Source organism: Macrotis lagotis, chromosome 3 (assembly GCF_037893015.1).
Source record: "Macrotis lagotis isolate mMagLag1 chromosome 3, bilby.v1.9.chrom.fasta, whole genome shotgun sequence".
NCBI classification, from domain to species: domain Eukaryota; kingdom Metazoa; phylum Chordata; class Mammalia; order Peramelemorphia; family Peramelidae; genus Macrotis; species Macrotis lagotis.
This window is the reverse complement of record NC_133660.1, coordinates 15247962-15271043: the sequence shown is the minus strand read 5'-3', so window position 1 is coordinate 15271043 and position 23082 is coordinate 15247962. Positions and strand designations below refer to the sequence as shown.

Genomic DNA, 23082 nt, shown 5'->3' with positions numbered 1-23082 from the left:
ATGTAAGTGACTTGATTATAAAAATAAACTTTTGCTTGTGAAAAACTGAATACTTGTTTTCTGTTAAATGTGAGACCCAGACTGGCAGGAGATCTGTGAGAGGACCTGAAGACTGAGAGTTATGGTCTCATAGCTCATATGTATATACACCTTTTTAAAAAACTGAGAAGTGGGGCAGCTAGGTGGTGCAGTGGATAAAGCACCGGCCCTAGAGTCAAGAGTACCTGTGTTCAAATTAAGTCTCAGACACTTAATAATGACCTAGCTGTGTGGCCTTGGGCAAGCCACTTAAGCTGTGTGGCCTTGGGCAAGCCACTTAACTCCATTTGCCTTGCAAAAAAAGCTAAAAAAAAAAGTTGAGAAGTTAAACTCTTTCTGCTTTTTCTTAAAAAAAACCCATTGCTTATAAGATTTGGGTTTCTGTGAGGGAGAGTAGAGGAATATAAGGAAAAACTTTGGCAACGTAAAAAAGATAGCAACCTTTAAAAAAAAACTCCTTGAGGGTAGGACCTCTGCCCTTCTTTGTCTTCTCAGTTCATAGGAGATTGATAGGCATTCAATAAATATTTATTGACTTAATTAAAAATATTATTTAAAAAAGTTAATGGTGTATTATTGTGGTTGACTGATTCTATATAAATAACTTGCTCAAGGTCACGCAGCTAGTAAGGGTCTGAGGTGAGTGTGAGAACTGGGTTACCACATGCTCCCTGAGAGCTGCCTGGTGGTGGTCCTCCTCGGGGAGCCCAGACTAGCCCAGAGAAGCTGGCTAGAGCCCCATGAGAGGGTCACAGTGTGAGAGCCACATCACACCCCACTAAGATTGATCCACACAAAGTGACTTCCCAAGAGGTGGAGGTGGGGAGAATCAGGAAATGCCACTTAAAAGAGACAGAGCTTGAATTGAGCCTTGAAAAGAGGTAGAGAGGGTTGTAGGAGATAGTTGTGATGGAACACAATTGTATTATAAAAAATGATCTGGGGCCTGACTTCAGAGAAACCTGAAAAGAAACCTTGTATGAACTAATGCCAAGCAAAGAAAGCCCAACCAGAAGGATCTACAAAGTAACAGTGTTACTGAAATGATAACTGTGAAAGTCTTGGCGACTCTACCCAACACAGTGACCCACAGCAACTCCACAGAACCTGTTATAAAAACTACTCTACCTCTTCAGAGAGAGAACCAATGGATTCTGGGTGCAGAATGAAGAAAGAGTCTTTTCACTTCATTTTATTTTTGCTCCCTCCTCCCCCACCATGACTAATGTGGAAATGTTTTGAATAACTATAAGTATAGTAATAGGTATATAATAAAAAAAAATAAGTATCATATGTCTTGCTTTCTCCATGGGAGGGGATGCAAAAAGAGAACTTGGAATTGGAAACAAAATTTTTAAAAATATAAAAAATATGAAAGAAGACCCAATATAAAAGAAAAGAGGAGGGAGAACATTCCAGAAATGGAGGATGGCTTGGTATGCAAGGCAGGATCTAGAATCTGGAACAAATGGGGTTAGAAGAGGTGGAATGGGGAAGTTGTGATTGGGGGTCATGTTTGGAAAGATGACCTGGAACACCAGAGGGCAGGGCTTTCCATACCAAACAGAGTAGTTTGTGTTTGGATTTAAGAAGGAGACACAGGCTTCTTGAGTAGGGAGGTCCCATGGTCAGATCTATTTTTACTGAGGCCCCCAACCTAGCATGAGTCACTGGGCCAAGGTCTGAGAGCTTCCTATCAATCAAGTAATCAATACCATTAAGCAGAAGAAGTGTGGCCAAAGGTCTCTTATGTCTGTGAGGCTGCCCTCTTCTTTGTTCCTTGGGATGTATTCTAGGTCTGGAGTCTGATCAGAGAGGGGTGCAGGATTGCAACTGAGCTCCATCTGACTTTGTCCATCCCATAGCCTGGGGGGGGGGACAGAAATGGGCCCAAATGCCCCTTCTCCTACTCTGACTGTTCCTCACCTTCTTGCCATCTGCAAGGGAGAATGGAAAAGATTTAGACTCCATCACCCCTAGAGCTATTTGGCTGCTCCTGAAGCAACATTCCATGTTTTAGGATTTAGCCTTCAGAGATGAATTGGGATGGATGGGGAATCTGTGCCATGGCACGGTCCAGTGGAGGCCCTCCCAGGACTTCCTTGTTTCTCCCTACCCAAGAATCAAGGAGGCTTTTGGCCCATCCCAGGACAAAGGGTTTCTGTCTCCTCTCTCATAGCTGGGTAAAGCCTGAAGTCTGCCTTCAGTCAGTTACCTTCCAAATACAGATCAATGTCCCATGGGCTGCTTCTTCACACAGCTAATGAGGGAGAGCTTAGGTCAAGACCCCCAGAACCAGTGAGAGGTCCAGCTGGGCTCCTCTGAGCCTTGACTCAGACTGCCCCCCCCCAGCCCCCAAGGGAGACATCTATTTGGGAAGGGGCAGCCCACCAGCTGAGCTCCTATTCTTGGATAATTGTTCTTTGGTTTGGCTTTGGGGCTGACCCTTGTGTTAGGGGGCATGAAGGATCTGGTCCTGTTTGTCTCTTCCCCTTCCTCCCTTCTGTGAGCCAAACCTTCTCTCCCAAAGTGACATCCCAGGACTCCTCCATTTTCTACTCCTGTGGGTCTGCCAATGGAGGCAGGGGATGCCTTCCCAGGAACATTGCCATCAGACTCAGGGATTCCTGTCCACCCAGCCTTCTAGGAGTCCCTTCTTTATTGGTCAAGCTTCCTTTTGTTGATCTGTCTTCTACTTCTTTGAGGCTGAGTCATTTTCTTTTAGTAATATGCTTCTGCCCAGAATGTTTCTCCTCACTGACTTTTAGGTGCCTTCTTGGTAGTCCCATCCTACCCCTAGGGTCCATCTAGGCCTCCATACCCATGGGGTTGTTGCTTTGAGGTGAAGTGAGCATATATTGAGATAGGAGGGGCCTAACCCTATGACAAATGGGACCTCCAGAGCTCTGGTTATCTGGGATTACTTGGATGGCAGCTTCATGGGGCATCTGTCCATGGGGACATGGAGGGTGTTCGGGCAAATCCTTAGGCAACAAGGGTCTCTGGAGTTTGTTTGTAGCTTAGATGAGTCTTAGATAAGAGAGACAGAGACAGAGACAGATTTTTTTTTTTGCTCTAGCACAGTTCTAGGACCCTGGGCCTAGATACTAGAGTGCTGCAAAAGGTCCCACTTGGGGGCATACTGGATTTTCTGCATGTGTCCTATGAAGAAAGGAATGGCACGGTATTTGTGTGCTCGTGCTAGATCCCCAAGTCCACATCTGGCTCTTGTGGGGAGGGTGAGAAGCTGGTCCCCCTCCCACCCCCAGTGACTAGTCATACCCACCTTAGCATAGGCCTCTACTTTGCAAGCACGGAGTTTGAGCCTCCAGGGTCCCGTGAGGCTCACTCTGCTGGGTTGTCCAGGGGCCCATCAGCTCACAGGGGCTGCCCAGGCTCAGTGTACTCCCAAGGGGCATAAGTCTGAGTAGGGTGAGGGCTTTATGTGCAGGTGAAACACTTCAGGTAGGGAGGAAGGAATCCTTCCTCAGGCTGGGGCAAATGGGGAGGGCTTCCAGAGGCTTCTGGGAACTGCTTAAAGAGGCAGGTGGGAACATGGTCCCCATGACTGAGGGGTTCAGGCTTGGGGTTGGAGGCAGGAGATTTCGGAGGTTCATGAGCTCACCCATCCCCTCATTTACATAGGAGTTAGTGGTCAGAGGAGCTCAAGGTCATCCAGCTGTCAAATATCTGAGTTCATACTTGAACACCCTTCTTCTGGCTCTGAAGCAAGATCTCGACTCACTCTGCCACACTGCCTGGCAAGGAGGGTCGAAGGATGTGAAAACAGCATTCTAAGTAACTCCAAAGAATCGAGGGGATGCCCATCAATTGGGGAATGGCTTAACAAGTTGCGGTCCATGAATGCTATGGAATATTTTTGTTCTGTAAGAAATCATGAATGAGGGATGGCCAGGTGGCATAGTGGATAAAGCACCCAGGAGTGCCTGGGTTCAAATCCCGTCTCAGACACTTAATAATTACCTAACTGTGTGGCCTTGGGCAAGCCACTTAACCCCGTTTGCCTTACCAAAAAAACCTAAAAAAAAGAAATCATGAATGATCGACTCTAGAGAAGCATGAACTACAGGATGCAATGCTGAGCCAAGGGAGAACCAAGAGAACATTGTGCACATGAATCACAATACTGAGAGATGAACAATTATGGCTACCATGCAGAGCTCAAGGCCAGCCCTGGGGGACCTGCTACGGTCACAACCAGAGAGGAAACCATGGATCTTTGCAGAGCAAAGCAGACGATGTTCCCCTTTTAAAAATTTCTTTTGTGTTTTTCCCTTCTCTCTCATGATTTTTTTCTTTTCCCTTATTTCTAATTTTTCTTTCACAACATGACTAATAGTAAATATGTTAATTATGAATAGCCATGTATAATTTTTACCAGACTGCTGCCATGGGGGAGGGAGGTAAGAGAAAATAGTGAGAAATTTTGTGGGACTTAGAAAATTGCAAATGGATGAATGTTGAAAAACTACCATTGCATGTAATTGGAAAAATAAAATAAAATGTCAATGAAAAAAAGACTCAATATAAGAGCCAGCTTCTGCCAGAGATCATTTCTGATCCTTCTAGCTTTCTCCTTCCAGAAACTAATCTGTATTAATTTTGGAATATTATATGTTTGTCCATATTATCTCCAAGTAGAATGTAACTGAGGGCACATGTTTCACCTCACTTTCATTTTTGCCTAAAACCATGACTGGCACATAGTTGGTACATAATAAATGCATGTTGATAGATTAAAAAAACACCTCCAAAGAACCAAGGTTTCTCCAAACTTTCCTCTGACCCAGCCTCCCCTTGAGGCCTGGAAGCGGTCCAAAAGCTCCTGGATAAAGTCACCTGGGCAGCCTGTCAACTTTCTTTGGGTGTCTGGTTGCCATAGTGCTGTCACCATGGGCCCAGCAGACCCAGAAGGCAGATGTGGGACTGGTCTGGCATTTATTCTGGAGACAGTGGTGCCTACCTAAGCCTGGCACTGCTGGGCTGCCTGACTATTTCTGCTCACAAACCTCTGTGTTCTCTCTTGGCACTGATGCCAAGGGCCATTAAGGTAGGCTCCTGCTGGGGCAGGAATCCCCTGGAGTGAGGCCCAGTGAGGCTTGACTTCCAGGGGGCTGGAGGGGTTGGAGGTCATTCCTCTTTTGTTCTGATTATAACCAAGTATTTCCTGACAAGAGCAAAAACCTGCCCTGGAATCTCCAGAGGGTACAAATGAGGGGGAGGGAGGGAGAGAAGAGAAGGAGAGAGACATTGAGAGAGAGAGAGAGAGAGAGAGAGAGACAGAGAGACAGAGACAGAGACAGAGAGGCAGAGACAAAGACAGGGAGACAGAGAGAGATGGCTTGGAGAAACTAGCTGAGTCCTGGCCAAATATGGTGTGTCAGAGCATGTGGACACGTCTATGCCCCGGGGAAGGAGTTCAGAGGGCAAAGATGTTTCCCCATCTCCCCAGTCTCTAAGCTGTCCACATTCTTGACTGCAAGACAATTTTTTTAAATTTTCTGATAAAAGACAAGCACCTTGGAGGCAGAGATCTGTTTGTCCCCTGTCTGTTCCACAGTAGGGGCTTAATGAAAGGGTATCAGTTGATGCAGAAGGGGAGGTGAAAGCTAAATGAAGACCCCAAGGGGAAAGGGGGTAGAGGAGGGCTGAGGGTTTAAGGCAGGGAAGAGGAGGGGCCTGAGGATGGAGGCCCCCCTTCGGTGGCAGACATTCCTTGTAGGTGGGACCTAGAACTGAGGACCTGAGGAATGGGAAGGGCTAGCCCAGGAACTGTGGGAAATACAGTTAATCAAAGACTTCTAAAAACTCTTGCCACAGGTAAGTGGCTCTAGGTCACTGAAGGGCAGGGGCTGCTTTGGGAGGTAATGAGCTTCCTGTTCCTGGGGGTATTCCAGGAGAAGCTATGGAGTAGGAGGACTCAGACCTTGCTGGTCTATCTGCTCCTTTTAAACCAAACTGTAAATAAAACCTGGCAAGTCCACACACACATAAATGGTAGCCAAGGTTGAACCAAGGGCTTCCACTGGGTTTGGAACTCCAAGGACTGGAAAAGGCCCTGGCCTGGGCCTTGGGCCTGGGGTCCTTCCTGAGGCTTCCAGATGCTCACAACAGGACATAGATCCAGAAGGGAGGGACTTGGTGCTACAGTATGGCAGGTGAGGAGAAAGGAGGCGGTCCTCTCTAAGGTTGTGTAATCCTGTCCTTTCATTGTGGAAAGGGGGAAACAGGTATGTATCCCCCCCCACTACCACCATGACCAGGTTCAAGGACCAGCTCATCCAACCCTCTGTCTGTTGTGAAAATGAAAAAACTGAGGCATCCATGGGCCCTGAGCCCCATATGGCAGACCCTCTGAAACTGCCTCTGCTGACTGTCATCACGTAGCTGCCCTGGGGCGTGAAGAATGAGCCAGGGGCCCTAGAAGGTGAAGGGAGCCCAGGTGTGCCCAAGAGCCGGCCCCACAGGACCCAGTTTTGCCCTTTCTCTAATCCTGTGTGACCCAAAAAAGGTCTTGAAGTTCCCTGGCCTCAGTTTACTCAACTGTAAAATGAAGGTTTGGTGAGTTCAGAGGCCACAGAGAAGCCCACTGCCCATCACCCGACAGAGGACTCGGGATGCAGAAGGGGCCCACATACTGACCATGGCCAATCCTGTGCCCAGCTCAGCCCCAGGAGGCAGAGTGTGGCTAAGGCCTGGCTTCCTTTTTCTTCTGTGGGCGAGGGCAGTGAGGAAAATAAAGGCTCATTCACTTGAAAAGATAGAATGAAATAAAGTTCATTAAAAAAACCAACCAAGCAAACAATCAAACAGGGGAACTGGGTGAGGTCATGCAAGCAGTCCCTTCTGCTCTGGGGGTCCGGGGTGGCCCAGCTAGGGGCCACAGGTCCAGGCTGCCTTCGATGGACAGAAGAATGGCAGGCAGCCAGTTCCAAACAAGCCTCTGGCCTCATGGAGGTCTGTTGTGGTGAGAGGGGGGTCCACAGTCTCCGGAGTGGATAGGATGCATGTCCACCCTCTAGGTGTCCCCTGAACCCATGCACCTCTGCCTCCATGTGGCCACACCCCCGGCCAAGGTGGTCACAAGGGCTGCAGAAGCTTCAGTGTCTGCAGCAGGGCTGCAGGCTCTGTGGAGGCCAGGTACTGGCAGCACAGCCAGTCCTCCAGCTCCACGGCAGCCCGGTCATCCAGCGCCTTCTCAGCCAGCTTCATCACGAGCAGGGCCCGCTTCATGTGCAGCCAGTTCTGCAGTGGGCCCTGCAGCAGCTCACGGCGTGGCCCCCACAGCAGGCACTGCAGGGCCCGCTTGGCCTCTGCGATATGCAGCCGCTTTATGGGGTCGGCTTCCAGTAGTCGGTGGGCTAGCCGCTGCAGACCGGTTGAGTAGAGTGACAGGGCGGGCACAGGGGGCAGGTCCTGAGCCCGGTAGTCCTGCTGCTGCAGCTGGGCCCGCTCCTCGAAAGGGTTGGGCTGGTGCAGTAATTCGTAGATGAGGATGCCCGTCTGGAATTCATCAAACTTCTTGTACTGGGCAGCAGCCAGAATCTCGGGTGCTAGGCGGGCCTGGGTTCTCCTCTGCTGCTCGTCGGTCCCACCGATGCCACCCCGTGCCTGCTGCTTGGCCTGGAGGAAGTTACTGATGAGGAGGCGAGGCAGAGGCCGGTCACCATCACTGGGGGAGATGCCAGGGCAGGGTGTCAACAGCAGGTTCTCCAGGCACAGTGCCCGATGAGTGATGCCATGCTCCTTGAGGCTCTCCAGACCCTGGCACAACTGCAGCAGCAGCAGGCAGACCCGCCGCTCATAGGCTTCAGGCTCGGCCCAGTGGTGAGAGGCTGCATCTCGCACAAAGTCTGCCGCCGTCTGGCGGGGCACCTCCCGCGTGATCACCACCACACAGTCCCGGTCCTGCGGCTCCTCGGCAGACAGCAGCATGCTGGAAGGCACCGAGGCCACGAAGTGACCGCAGTCCTGCTGCAGGTTGAAGTGAACAGGCACTGGCAGGTCGCTGTAAGAAGCCCCCTTGGACATGGGCATTTTACAGATCTATGGGAAGAAAAGAGAGACATCAAGGCAGGGTGGTATGGCAGGGAGGGCAGGTGGGGTGGGTGGATGCTGGTATTCACATCCTGGCTCTGCCACTGGCCACCAGAGCATCCATCAGAGGCTAAGTTTGACCCTCCTGCAACCAGAGGGCAACTGGGCCTTTCCCCAGGAGCCTCAGTTGGCTCGGCTGTGAAGGAGGGTCTGGTCTGACAGTCTCTAAACTCTTAACTCTTATGGGTCTAAGATCCTCCCTCCATAAAACCAACTGCACAGAGGATCAAAATGATTTAGATTCCTGTCCAAGTGGACCATGCCTGGCCTCAGCCCCAGCTGGCCCCCATCCTGGCTCTGGACAAGGCCTGCCTCTGCAGCAGACCCCGGGCCTCCTGAGGCAAAGAAGAGGGGCTGGGCCTAAGCCACCACATGGCACGGGGTGAGAGGTGGTGGTGCCTACCTGGAGCAGGTGGCAGATGAAGGGAGGAGCTGGGGGTGGCCTCGGTGCCACTCCCCTCTTCACCACTTCTCACCCCCTCTCTGAGGCAATCCAGGAGGAGGGGCTGCTATTGCCTCAGATAGCCACTCTCAAAATTCATCAACTGGAGAAGTTGGGGAATCTCTTTTCTCCACAAGCTTCTCTTGTCCATTCACAAGCAGATGGCTCATCCAGTTGCCTTGTGACTCTTCAGTCATTCAGCTAGGGTCTGCCTCTTTGTCTTCACTAAAGCCCCCTTTCCCACTCTTCTCTCTCTCTCTCTCTCTCTCTCTCTCTCTCTCTCTCTCTGCCTGCATCTCTCTGTCTCTGTCTGTCCCTCTCTGTCTCTATATCTCTGTCTTTCTCTGTTTCTGTCTCTTTCTGACTTTGCCTCTGTTTCTCTCTCTCTCTCTCTCTCTCTCTCTCTCTCTCTCTCTCTCTCTCTCTCTTTCTTTTTCTGTTTCTCTCTCCATCTCTCTTTCTTTCTGTCTGTCTCTGTCTCTCTCTATCTTTGTCTCTGTTTCTATATCTCTCTCTCATTCTCTGTCTCTCTCTGTTTCTCTGTCTCTCTATCTCTCTCTCAGCAAAGGAATGGTCTTTCCTCCTCCTCCTATACAGCAGGAAGTTGTACCTGGATGACTTCTCTCACGTCACCTAGACAGAGAATGAAGAGAGAAGGGAGGTTGGGGGAGGGTGGGAAGAGACAGAGACAGGAGGGAGAGCTAGAGAGACAGAGACACAAAGAGAGGGGGGACTGGTATGGAGGGAATAGCCTCAATGACCCAGAGTCACATGGAGTCAGATGTTCTAGCTTTGCCATGAAACTGGGTGAGCCCAGGCAAGGCATGCCAACTCTCTGAGCCCCACCCCCATCTTCTCCTGCACTAACAATGATGATCTCTATACCACTGAGCTATCTGTAGTCTTAGGAGTCCTGTGAAATCCTCCTGGGGGTAATTGTGGCCAGGCTAAATGAGATGAGGAATGGGAAGTGCTCTGCAAACATTCAAACATTAGGCAAATGTCAATACAGAGACTGTCTCAAGTTTACTGGCCCTGGTCAGAGTCAAGAAGGGTCCCCTTGAGAAGCACCCAGGGTTTTACTGTGTTCCTGTTTATGCCCCCTTAACTAACCACCAACAGGGCCCTGGATGTGGGCTGGCAATGGCCCCCCTGAGTTATTCCCTGCCGGCTCCTCTTCCCTCCCTTGGGGGTTGCTAGGGTGCCCTGGTAGCCTGGGCTGTTCCCCACTTGGAGGGTGATTTGGTTTCTTGGAGAGAAGCTGGATTTGAGGGTTCCCAGGTCCTCTGTCATCAAAGCCAACAATAAATGTGTCAATGATCCCCAAGGCATGTTTTCTGACAGACTAATCCAGCTTGCTCTCATTTCTCCCAGGCTTTCACATGTGTCTCCAAAAAAATCCCAGGGGATTATGCAGAGTCTAAAACTTTGGAGAAGACAGAGAAGTCAGAAGGGCCTAGCTCTCAATCTTCTCCTCAAGGAGAACAGCCAAGAGGAGCAAAAGGACCAGGAAGGAAGAGAGCTAGAGGCAATGAGTGTTGGGGCTTTCTGAAGCGGTCTCTTAAAGATGGCCACTAAGAGGCCCAGGGAGATGGATGGCTGCTTGCCCCCAAGTCACCCAGAAGGAACTTCGATGCAAAATTCAGAATTCTTTCCATGATTACAGTATCTTTAAAAACTTTTTTTTTAATGAGCAAAAGAATTCTGACCCAAATTAAAAATATGGCCGAGGAACAAATAACAGAAGAAAGCCAAATGGCATCAACAGAAACAGCAGAAATGAGACCAGCACTTTCTGATGACAATAACAGAGGTGGTCAAAATGCAGACAGGATGAAAGGAAGGAAGGAGATGGGCCCAAACATCCCAAGCTTATCCCACGGAAGGCATGGAGCAAGATGAAGTTCCAGCAGAAATGTCTGTGGGAAAGATCAAATGGAGCACTTGAGGAAGACCAGAAGGGCATCCTTAGAAGACTGGATGGCTGAAACAAGAGCCAGGAGCCAGGCCCAAACACTTCCACAGGGGAGAAGACACTTGGTGTGGAAGCCAATTCAAAAGGACAAGTCTGGAAGAGAGAGCAAGAAGGGAAATGGAGGAATGTCCAGTCTGTCCCAATTGGGCACACAAGGTAAACAGTCTCCTCCAGGAGAATGAGAAAGCCCTGAAAGCAGAAGGGAAGAGAGGTAGGGTGAGCAGACTAGAAAGGGGACTGACCCTCTCTCTCCTCAAAAATGAAGAAAGAGAAATCAAGGCATTAAAGGGGAAAAAGCACAAAAGAGGGGTGGCTAGGTGGTGCAGTGGATAGAGCACTAGCCCTGGAGTCAGGAGTACCTGAGTTCAAATCTGACCTCAGACACTTAATAATGAACTAGCTGTGTGAACTTGGGCAAGTCACTTAACCCCATTTGCCTTGCAAAAACCTAAAAATAGGGCAGCTAGGTGGTGAAGTGAATAGAGCACCGGCCCTGGAGTCAGGAGTACCTGAGTTCAAATCTGACCTCAGACACTTAATAATTACCTAGTGGCCTTGGGCAAGCCACTTAACCCCACTGCCTTGCAAAAACTTAAAAAAAAACACCTAAAAATAAAAAATAAAAATAAAGGAAAAAAAAGCACAAAAGAGAATTCAGGAAAGGCAGGAGGTTCTGCTGGCTTGGAGGGGAAGCAGCTCCAAGCGTGTGTGCTGAGAGAGGTCTGCCCTGCTGCCTTCCCATGAAATCCTCTTTCATAACTACTCTGGACATGGAAAAGCCATCTGCAGCATGCGTTTGTTAGTTAGAATACATTTCTTTTTAAACAAAGAAAGTCCAGTCTGCTCACAAGGCTCCCTCACCCTTTTGTTGACAAACACATACACCTTTAGAGACCATATGCCAGTACAAACTGGAGCCCTCAGAGAGATGCCAATGCCTAAGGCTTCCATGGTGCCTTGTGGGGGGAGTGGCAGGACAAAGAATACATGAAGAAAAGCTTTGTGAACTCATGCTTTAAAAAACAAGGATGAGATGCTAGAGAGGGATTGGGGGGCCTGGGGGCCACCCCGGCAGCCCCCATACTGAGCCCAATAAATTCTTTTTGACTGGTGAGAAATGCCTTTGGCTATGGCCACTGAGAGGATGATGGTATGTCTGCTGGGGGTCCTCCTCCCTCCCTCCCCCTTTCTTTTTTTGGTCAATAGAGGTAGGCAGTGGGATGGGGAGAGCATTGATTCTAGCCAGACCCAACAGTTGTCAATGACAGGGAAGCCAGAAGGTTCGAGGATGGGGTGGGGGTAGCTGCTTCTCTTCAGTCTAGTAGGGGGCCTGGCCTGAGAGGAGGAGGTTGGGGTCAGACTGCCCTTTGAATCACTACTTTAAAGGGAATCAATGCCTTTTTAAAAAAAAATCTAAAAAACTAGAATGCTTTGGGTTTAACATAAACTCATGTGGTAGGGAATTCTTATCTATTCACTTCAGCAGATGTGCCTGCCGGCTGCTCTATACTAATTCCTCTGGGAAGTAGTCCATGTCATTTTGCTTTTTTAGGTGAAAAGGGAGAAAGTGTGCCAGGCTAGGGCAGGCATGGGGGGGGCAGGGTTCATATTCTCCCTTCTCCAGTTTATTCATGTATAAACTAGGCAGTCATAGCTTTGTTCCTGACTCAGTTTCTCTGCCTGTAAAATGAGGAGCTTAGACTGGATATTCCATGAAAGTCAGTCTGGCTGTGACATTTTGAGTTTTGGGGGAGCATCAGAGAATCAGACCGATCCTGACAGGGCTCCAGTACTCCCCCAGGGACCCTACAACCTCTCCCAGAGCACAGGCATTTGTGGCTTTCCTGGGCAGGGAGGGGATGTCTTCAGAACAAGCCCATTCCCAGTTACCACCTACAGGGAAAGCCTGTGGAAAGCAGAGAGAGCCTGGTTCTCACACTCCAGAGACAAAGGCTCTTTCTCTTGCCAGCTCCATCCTGGCCAGGTTCCATGACTCTGGGCATGGGCCCCAAACGCTCTTCTAGAGTTATCGTGGTAGAGTGGGGGTGTTAGGGAACCTGAAATCTGGATTCAACATCTGCCAAGAGACCCTTGGGAAGTCCTTGCCCCTCCCCTAGACTTAGTTTCTCCATCTTGAAAATGGGGATGATCATGATTGAAATGGGTCTGAGGATCACAGATTATAGTTGAAAAGGACCCCAAATGCCAATTAATTCTAACCCCTTCATTTAACAGCCAAGGAAGCTGAGGCTCAGGGAGAAGGCCCCCACCCCCAGCACTTACATGAAGGATCACAGCTCTTGAGGTAGGGACCCTGAGCTGTCAGAGTCTCTAAAAGATGAGGTAGAAGATGATCCCAGAGGTCTCTGCCAACTCCAAAATGCCCCCTCAATTCATGGCTAGGAGTCTCTTTTGCCTTTCTTGGCCTAAGCTAGAGCATCAGCTTCTGATTGGCTGCCACATGCTTTAGGTAACCTTGCTTCCCCCAGGTTCCCCCACCCACCCACCCAGGACTGACCCTCAGCTCAATTTGGAGGTCTGGACTTGTTCCTCTCCTTGCTCCATCCCTCTCTGAGGCCAGTGGGGCACTGGGACCTCCATTAGGGCTCGGGCTCTTATCCCTCATGCATTCTCTGCCTCTCTGCTGCTATGAGCTCTCCACCCTTCACCCAGCTCTTCACTCCTGTGCAAGAATTTCCCTTTGCATCCATTAACTGGCTCCTGACTCTTCAGTCCCATCAGGTTCCAGGTACTTGGCCTGGCCCACCCATTTGTTGTTGCTTTCCTGCCTCAGCTTCACCTCTTCCTTCTCCCCTCAGGCAGCTCCTCTGAGCCAGTCCTGGGTCCCAGGACTTCTACGGCTCTCATGGATTCTTGCCCATCCCTCATAGGCCACCCCCAGCTTTCCTGGCCCTAAAACTCTACATAGAGAGTTGGATTGGATAGGACCCTGGCGTGGCCCCGAGGGAGCAGAGGGGGAAGGAAGGTACCTTCACCGCATAAGGCCTGGAGGGGTCCTCAGAGCAGGTGGCACAGTAGTAGATGGCATCCCCAGAGTCACAGCAAGGCTGGTTGCATGTCAGCTTGAAGAGAGACCAGCTGTTCTCGCTGAAGCATGGCTCTGATCCCTGGCTGCCCATGAAGTGGCGCTCATACCTGGCAGCCAGGCGCACCAGGGACTGGGCGTAGAGGCCACTGAGCTTGGCGTATGTGGCCTCCTTGCTGGTGATGCTGGTGAGAAGGCTGGGAAGCTGTTGTTGGCTGCTGGAGGCAGAGATCTGGCTGGATACACTCAACTGAGAGGAAGAGGGGGAACAGCCCTGGGACCCTTGGAGTTGGGCATCAGGGCCCCTGCTGCGGTTCCCCAGCCCAGGGCCGGGGAAGCGAGAGTCTTCAGGGTAGCAGATGTTAGTTTCAGAGTGGCTGGGGTTCAGCCTGGGGCTTGCAGTCTGGCGGCCAGGGGAGCCCTGGGCCAGAAAGAGGCCATCGGGAGAAGACGCGGCTCGGCTGACCGTCTTCTTCTGGGGCAGTGGAGGGGGCTGTGAGGACCCACGTGGAGAACCATCCTCCAAAGAATGCCCAGGGGAGGCCGCTGGAGCAAAGGAAGAAGGGCAGGGGACTGGATCACTGGAAAGCCCTAAAACAGAGGAGCAATGCACAGTCACCCAGAGTACCAATTAGATGAGCCCTATCATAGGGCCCCAAGTCACAGGGCATCAGGTCACCAGGCACCAGATCACAGGACAGTCTTTGGGGGATAGAAGGGTTCAGGCCTAGAATCATCCAGTGTGGGATCCATTGACTCTGATAGGAGGAGGGGAACCATGCCTCCCTCTCCTCACAAAGGAGGTGGACAGGGAGGACTACAGAGGTCGTGCAGTTTGACCCATTCATTTTCCCCAGAAGAAATAAGGTTCAGTGAAGGAAAATAACTGAAACAAGGTCACAAATAGGATCTCAGGTCTGAGGCAGAAAGGGATCTCAGTCACCATCTCATGAACTCCCTCTTGACTGATAAGAACAGAGGAAACATGTGATTTGAATAAGGTCAAACAGAGGAGGAATGGGAGGCAGGATTTGAATCCAGGTCCTCTGTTATCAGAGCCAGCTCTGGTCCTGGATGTACCCAGATATTCTTGTTTGGGGTTTCCACATCCAGGACTTGTGAAGGTCTGCCAAGTTTGTGTTTTGGGTTCCCTCATGCTCTCTTGGTGACTTTGATTTACTGGGGAAGCAGCTGGGAGAGGGCAGAGGAGGAAGAAGAAGCCTTGGTAAGTGGTCCACTGGCTCCTAGTGATCTGCTAACTACCCCCAGAGGAAAGAGCCTCACATGCCTATAAGTAAAGGACTGGAGATCTAATACTAAGGTGAGGAGAAAAGTCTGGCCCTGAACAATGGTGGTGTGAGAGCCATGCTTTGAACATGGAGCCCTGGATAGGTGTATGCTCCTCAAAAGGGACAGAATGGGTGTGGCTAGGTGGCTCAGTGGATAGAGTAATGGCCCTGGAGTCAGGGGGACCTGAGTTCAAATCCGCCCTCAGACACTTAATAATTACCTAGTTGTGTGGCCTTGGGCAAGTCACTCAACCCCACTGCCTTGCAAAAACCTTAAAAAAAGAGAGATAGAGAGACAGAATGGCACCAGAGAGGAAGGAACTGCACAGCCTGTGTATGACAAAGAGGTGCTTACTATGAGAGGAGATCCAGGACCCTGGACAGGGATGCCTGCAGGAGAGACTTTGGGTCATGGCTAAAGCAAAAAGAACCAAGTTACTCAGTGACTCATTCAGTGGAGGGTACTATAGATTGCTCAGGCAAAAAGAAGAAAAAGATGAGATGTTTGAGTAAAAAGATCATATACCTGTCCCTGAATAATGGATGAGAGTTGAGGGGATCACATTTTTCCCGACATCTCTCTTCTAAAATGAAGCAGCTCTTATGGATTCCCACACTTAAACACAGTGCCTGGAAAATAGCAGGAGGCACTTAATAAATGATTGTTGGATAGTTAATAGCTTCTTGACTTATCTCAAAGATAACTCCATCCTTCAAAGGGCAGAAAAACCAATCAGGAGATTCCCGTCTGGATCCAATTCTCATTAACATGAAGGAGTTGGGTAGAAAGGATATGAACCAACCTCCAGATCTCATGAGCAATGAGATGGAGAACTAGACATTTTCTCTGATCCCCACAATCTCTCAGATCTCTCCAAAATTGAAATTATGAGCCAAAGATAAAGCAACTTCAGTTGTCTCCATGATCTATGTCACCCAGAATCCAAAGAAGGTTAAAAAAAGACAAACCCCAAACCAGTGAACTGATACTGACTCTGCACTTGAGGGGAATAAGGCTGCACTAGTAGACCAATGGATTGAAGCTTGTAATAAAACCTACTCCCACATCCTGGTCACTCCTCCCTCCTTCCAGTGCTATGGAAACCCCAGTTTCAAGATGAATCAGTCTGCCCAGGTTATGACAGTCAGGCAGCAGCAGTTGGGTAGCTCTTTGAATGGCCAGTGCCGGGATGGGTAGCCCCATGGTACTAGTGCTGCAAAGGTACCAGGATTGTTTGTGTGTGTCTGTGTGTTTGTGTGTGTGTGTGTGTGTGTGTGTTTAGCACTCTACTATGCATGAGGAAAGAGCACAACACAGCTACGGCCAGGTCTGACCACTCAAAAGTCAACTAGGGCAGAGACTTAAGCTGGTGAACCATGAACTGGCCAGTGTGGGAGGAAGTTCAGATACTTTGAGATCCAGTCCCCCAGGAAACCACAATCAGAAGGGAGGGAGCTAAGAAGTGAGTGATAATGAAAATATGGAGAGGGTGAGCAGAGGAGAAAAGCACCAGAAATTCCAGGAAGAAGAACTCTAAGACCTTGAACATAATTAATCACCAAGTCACAATAGAAGGAAATATGCCTCTAGATCTAATAAACAAGTCCAGATATCTATAAATAAATACTGTTAAATAAAGCAAAAGTGATCTAACACCAATGAGGCTTTAATGAGATAGAGGACCTGGAAAATACACTATTTCTGGATGGCTTGAAAAAGAAATGAAAATTATGAGAACAGCATTTTTCTTGCATAGTCAAGATAATGGACAGAACAGAAAAGCTTCAACCTTCAATGGTAAGTCACATGAAAGAACACTAGACTGCGAATGCAAATATTAGAAGTGAGAAGGGAAGTACAAAGAAAAACAATATTTAAAAAATCGGTTCACTTTGTAAGCAAGCCATACTGATCTCAAAGATAAGAAGTGCAGAGGCAGTCTAAGGATAATATGTCTTCCAGAAGAACTTGACAAGATTAAAAACCTTAATGGCACAATGCAGGAAATAATTTGAGAGAAATGCTCAGAACTTTGGAACAGAAAAAATGAAATTACAATGGAAGAATTTGCAGATCTCCTCTCTGTCCTCCATGAAACAAATAAACAAACAAATAAAACAAAACAAAACACAAGACCACAAAACTCCAAGACTCATAGTGCATAGAATTAACAATTCCATACTGAAACAAAATTTAAAAGTCACCTGGAGAATGATCCAGAAATCAGGAGGACCTGAGTTCAAATCCAATCTCAGATACTTATTAGCTGTGTGATCTTGGGTAAGTCACTTAACCCTGACTGCCTCACATCCAGGACCATCTTTAAGTCATCCTGATCCATACCAGGCCAATGGACCCAGATGACTCTGGAGGAGAAAGTGAGACCAGTGACTTAGCACAGCCCTCCCAGCCCCCCCAACTCAAATCCAATGGACTTGCTTGTCATGGCATTGTCTCCCTGATGTCATGGTCTTCTTTGAGAATGAAGGATTCCGACCACATCAGAAAATGGAAGAGGGAATGGAATAGTGTGTTTTGAAGAGGAATGAAACTCAAGAAGCAGCCCAGATTGATCAGACAAAAGAAGGAGAGAAAAAGGAACAAATAAAACCCCAAATGAAAAGGGGAAATAAATGAAAAGAAGGATTGGGGTGAGGCAAAGAGAGACCCTGGGAACAGGGCCACCTTAAAAAAACAAGATAAAGTCATGGGAGGAACATAATATGGTCTTTACAATAGGGGAGGTAGAAAAATAAAAACTTGAAACCAAAAAATCCCAATATTAGAGACTTTGGAGGAAAATATAAGCCAAACTCTTATAACTTTCAATTTGAAGAATTAAGCAATCCAATAAGAAAGAGAAGAATGGATAAGAAAACAAACCTTAAAGAAAGGAATTTAGACAATAAAGGCAAGTACAAAGTAGAATTAAGTGGATATAAATGATGGGAACTTTGAGGGGCAGGGAGGAGAGGCGAGAAGAGTGAGTCCCTCTGGTAGAATTTTCAACAGAAAGGAAATCTGAACAGAGTCTGGCAACTTAGATTTTGAAAAAAGTGATTTGATTAAGAGGATTCATAAAAAAAAGGTGCCAAGGACTAAAAAGTTACAAGGGTGTCAGCCCAAGAGGGATAGGAATGCCTCCAAGAATGAAGTTCAGAACACAAAAGCAGCAGCTGCAATGAGGAGGCAAGGTGGGATTTGTTTAAAGAGACCAATGTGGTTGCACAGGGAGCTCACAACTAACTTCAATTTCAAAAAGAAATGTAGTGGAGATAGAAGCAATTTGTAACCAGCAAACTAGAGGGGTTGGGAAGAAATAAACCATCTCTATGGCTAGAGAAAGAGAGCAAGATGAAACAAGAGGGATTAGGAGATAAAACTGATTCTTTTCTTACAGAAAACAAAAATAATACAGTTAAAATTATAAGGGAAAGTTAACTGGGGAAAAAAATCTTTGCAGTCAGTTTCTGGGCTAAAGCTCTCATTTCCAGGATATCCAAGGCATTGGTTTAAATACATAAGCCTGAAAGTCAGGCTCCAGTTGGTAAATGGTCATAGGAGATGAAAAGGCACTTCCCAAAGGCAGAAATCCAAGCTCTGAACAACCATGTGAAAAACAAACTTTTTTTTAACCGAAGGTAAAATACATTTAAAAAAAAAAAAGAAGAGAAGAGGGTTATTGATGCATTTTTACAAATGCACTGAAGAGAACAGAAGTCAATAAAAAGCAGACAAGCCAGATAGTTGTGAGATAGCATGTGAATAATGTTGTCTTTTTGGAGGGGGAAGAACAGGACCAGACTAGCAGTCCTCTCTTCTGACTCTGCTTATCTCGCTTACTATTAGATATTTGGAACTTTTTAAAAAGCAGAAATTAAAAAAAAAAGGTCCTAGTGTTAAATTCAGGGGAATCCTCAGATTTTGCCCAGGAGTCTGAACTTTAATTCTCCAGGAGAACTATGCACCCAGCCCCCCCCCCCCCCGGGGAGCCCTGAGGGAACCCTGGGTGTCTTGCTCCTCCCTTTCTTTCCTCTTTGAGCTTCAAGTCACACAATGCTCTGTACTGTTGCTCAGCTGTTTCCTGTGCAGAGGTCTTATCTCTCTCCAAGTAGAGGGAACCAAAACTTATAATTATGCATCACTGCCCCCTCCCCCCACCCTGTGATTTTCACAGTCCTATGGGTCCTGGAGGTTTCTGTAATTATGTTCTTCCATAAATAAATTCTTTAAGTGAATGAACAAAGGAGGGTATGGATGAACTACTGAATGAATGAATGATTGAATGGAGTGACTTGGGAAACAATGAGCTGGAGAGGAAATGGTTAATTGGCTCCTTAACTTGTCCACTCAGCTGCTAAGAAAGGAAAGAGAAGCATGGTCAGGTAAGGGAGAATGAAAGAGTTGGCTGTCCAGGGAGGGTGGTGCTCAGATTGACTGTGTAGAGAAGCCAAGAACAGGCAAAGGTATTTCCTAGAGAAGGGGCTCAACCTGAATGTGGCTCCTAGTTCAGCCTTGATGGGATCTGATGCCCCCAGGAGCCCCTTCTTTTCAAAGAGCCCATTGGGGAGAGGGGGGCTATTCACTGCCAGAGACAAGCAAGAACAAATGAAAGGGGGGAATGCTTGGCTAAACCAACTTAGAAATAAGCAAAGACTTTTCTAAAAACCTTACATCACTCATATAGAGGAGAGTGTTAGAAAAGAACACAGGTAGGGGTGGCTAGGTGGTGTAGTGGATAAAGCACCTGTCCTCGAGTCAGGAGTACCTGGGTTCAAATCTGGTCTCAAACACTTAATAATTACCTAGCTGTGTGGCCTTGGGCAAGCCACTTAACCCCATTTGCCTTGCAAAAACCTAAAAAAAAAAAAAAAAAGAGAGAGAGAGAACACAGGTAGATGGGCCCAGAAGTCTGAGTTAAGGTAGCCATGTCAGTCCATGAGACAGGAAGTCTCCAGTGGAGTGCCCCAGGGATCAGGGCTTGCTCCTAACTAGTCTAAGATTCTTTTGTCAATGGCTTGGCAAAATGTCAAATTGGCACGTCTGTGGAATGTGCCGATGGCACAAAGTTAGGAAGGTGAGCCAACAGAGTGGATGGCAAAATCAGGATAGAAAAGGAATTGGGATAAATATAAAGTTTCACACTTGGATTCAAAAATTCAATAAAACAAAGAATAAGATGGTGTGGATAGACATGTTTGGGACCATTCTGGAGAACAATTTGCATCTAGGACCAAAGAGCCTAGATCAGCAATACCACTATTAGGTCTGTATCCCAAAATAATCATGAAAAAGGGGACAAGACCTACATATGCAAAAATATTCACAGCAGCTCTTTTTGTGGTAGCAAAGAATTGGAAATTGAGGAGATGCCCATTGAGGGAGTGACTGAACAGATTTTGGTATATAAATTCAATGAAGGACTATCGGTCTCTGAGAAATAATGTGCAGCAGATTTCAGAAAAACCTGTAAAGACTTAAGTGAATGGTGCTGAGTTTGGGAGCAGAACCAGGAGGGCACTGTACCTAGAAACAACAGCTCTGTGCAATGAGCAGCTATGAGTGGCTTAGCTCTTCTACAGGCAGAGATCTGATGAACTCTGAGGACAGATTAAAACACAAGGTTTTTGCTCTCTTTATTTTTCTTGCCTCTGGCTAATATGAGTCCACATATACAATTGATATCACATTTCTTGCCTTCTCTTAGGAGATGGGGGAGGAGTAGGAGGGAGGGAAGGAGGGAATATGAAACAATTTTTTTAAATGAATGCTAAAATATATAGTAAATCAGAATTTTTTTTTCAAAACTGAAAGTTTGAGTGCATTGCAAGCTCATTGGGAGTCAACAGTCAGAGTGTGATTTGGCAGCCAAATAACTTTTTTTTTTGTTTTAGGATTTTGTAAGGCAATGGGGTTAAGTGCCTTGCCCAAGGCCACACAGCTAGGTAATTTTTAAGTGTCTGAGGTTGAATTTGAACTCAGGTACTCCTGACTCCAGGGCTGGTACTCTATCCATTGCACTACCTAGCCACCCCACCAAATAAACTATTAAAGGAGAGTTCCCAGGAATAGGGAGGGACAACCTCACTGCCCTTTGCCCTCATTAAATCTTATCTGGAGAATGGGTTCAGTTCTATGTGCCACATGTTGGGCAAGGCAGCAGGTGGTTGAGTCCACTGTGAAGATGAGCATGTTTTACTAGACAAGAGAAGATGCCACAGGGAGAAGGGGCCGGTTGAGAGAACAGAGCCAGGAGCAGAGGGTACAAGTGGCAAAGAAGCCAGTGAAGGCCAGATACCAGGAAAACCCAAAACCAGAGCTGTCCCATGGTGGAGTGGAGGGAGGGATCCCCTTCCTTGTAGAATTCTCAGTAGAGGGTGGTCAGTCGTGGCAGTTGTGTTCTTTTTAGGGTTTCCTTTGGATGATCTGGTCACCTAGGTCCCTTTCACCAATGAAATGTTTGAGTTTATGGGAGCAGGGAGATATCAAAGAAGAGGGTCCAGAGGGTGGGGGCACATGCCCATAGATAGCAAACCAACCCAACATATGAGAAGGGGTGGTCCAAGGGGCAGGAGAACCAAGGGAGACCGTGTCTTGAAGACCAGAGAGAAGTATGTAGCCTGGAGCAGAGCAGCTGCAGAGAGGTCAGGAAGGAGAAGGATTTGGTCTACAAGAGCTCCTCAGTAACTTTGGAGAGAGTGGCTGTGGGGAGAGGAGGAGGAGAAGCATGGGAGTTAGACTGTAAGGGGTTAAGAAGAGAGGGAGAGGAGAGGAAGTGAGGGGGAGGCTGCTTGTGAAAAGGAGGAAGGGAGGAGAGCAGTACGGTGATAACAAGAGAGGACAGCAGGGTTTCAGGGATGAGCAAGGGCACTGAGAAACAGGATGAGCCCAGGGCTCTGTGGACACAAGGTCCCAGTCTCCTAGTGCTCTGGGCAGCAGACTCTGGGACACTGCCCGCTCCGGGACAGCTGAGGCCCCTCCACCTTGGCTCTGGCACAGCAGCTCCTATCACAGAACATCTCATTTTAGCAGCACAAAAGCCCTGGATATGGCAGCCATGCTATCCAGGACAAGGAAACAGAGTCTGAGTGGGGAAGAGGGGAAGAATGGCTGCTCATCTTTAATAATGCCTCTGTCTCCTCTTACTCATTCACTTTCTTTGATGGCCTAGAAAGAGCACAGGCCTGGGCACCAGACAATGTAGAGAATGGAGTGTTGGACAGTTGAAGAGACCTGCATTCAAATACTAGCTCTGCCACTGGCTGCTGTGTGACTCTGCACACGTCCCTTAATCTCTGTGCCTCAGTTTACTTCTCAGTAAAATCTGGGTTTGGCCTTGATGGCTTCTAAGTCTGTGTTCCTGTTGTTCTTTCTGGCTCCCTGTGGTGAGCTGTGTGCTCCTGGTCTGTGGTCCTGTTTCCCTGTGCATGAAGGGGATTCTATTCTATTCTAAGTTTCTTTCCTAAATGTTAGAACATCTGCTCAGCAAGACAGTGGCAAGGTCTAACAAGTCCCCTGTAAGTCCTCTAGTCCTTGGTCCCCTGTATCGCTCTGATCACCCCCAGCATCTACTCCCTTTGGTCTGAATGAAGCTGGGGAAAGCCACACCCCAAAGTTGGCCAAGTCCACAGATTAAGGCTCCAAGCTCTCAACTGTGTCTGGTGGAGCTCCTCTAGAGTAACTGGCCCCCTCCCCAGCCCAGCAGCTCTTCCCAACCTACATCCTCCTCCCTCAAGTTTTCCAGCCCCCCCCCCATCCTCCCAGATGAGAACCTGGTTTCAAGTTTTACTGAAAACATCAGCAGCTGTTCTGCCAAAGTTCTCTCTTCTGCTGCTTCTCCTCAGCTCTTGCCCCTCATGTGACACCTGCTTCCATCCTCTGATCCTTCCCATGGCTCCTCTGAAGTAGGCCTTCCTCCTTGCCAAGGTCACCTCCTCAACACACACCCTTTCTCCCTCATCTCTCCCTGTCTGCCAGCTGCTTCCCTACTACGTACAAATAGGGCTGGGCATTCCTCATCCTCCAAAGCCCTTCCTTGAGCTCCCATGCCTGAGAATCACCATCCTCTGCCAGGCTCCATCTCTTCTACCCATTGTGGCAGAGCTCTCTGGGAAAGAGGTTTCGGACTAAGGTCTCTGCTTCCTCTCCCCTCACTCCGCAGCTCTTAATTCA

General features: G+C 48.1%; 1 protein-coding gene across 3 annotated transcripts in view; it reads right to left on the bottom strand.

Moving 5' to 3' along the window:
• Nucleotides 1-6446: 6446 nt before the first annotated feature.
• The window catches only part of PRAG1 (PEAK1 related, kinase-activating pseudokinase 1), a 49798-nt gene continuing 33162 nt past the window's right edge, over nt 6447-23082 (bottom strand). For all 3 annotated transcript variants that reach the window (XM_074228161.1, XM_074228160.1, XM_074228162.1), the window contains 2 exons: nt 13565-14211; nt 6447-8106 (listed from right to left, as the gene is read on the bottom strand). In XM_074228161.1, the coding sequence (XP_074084262.1) occupies nt 7141-8106; nt 13565-14211 (1613 nt within the window). In that variant the 3' untranslated portion in view covers nt 6447-7140. The remainder of the gene's footprint in view (nt 8107-13564; nt 14212-23082) is intronic.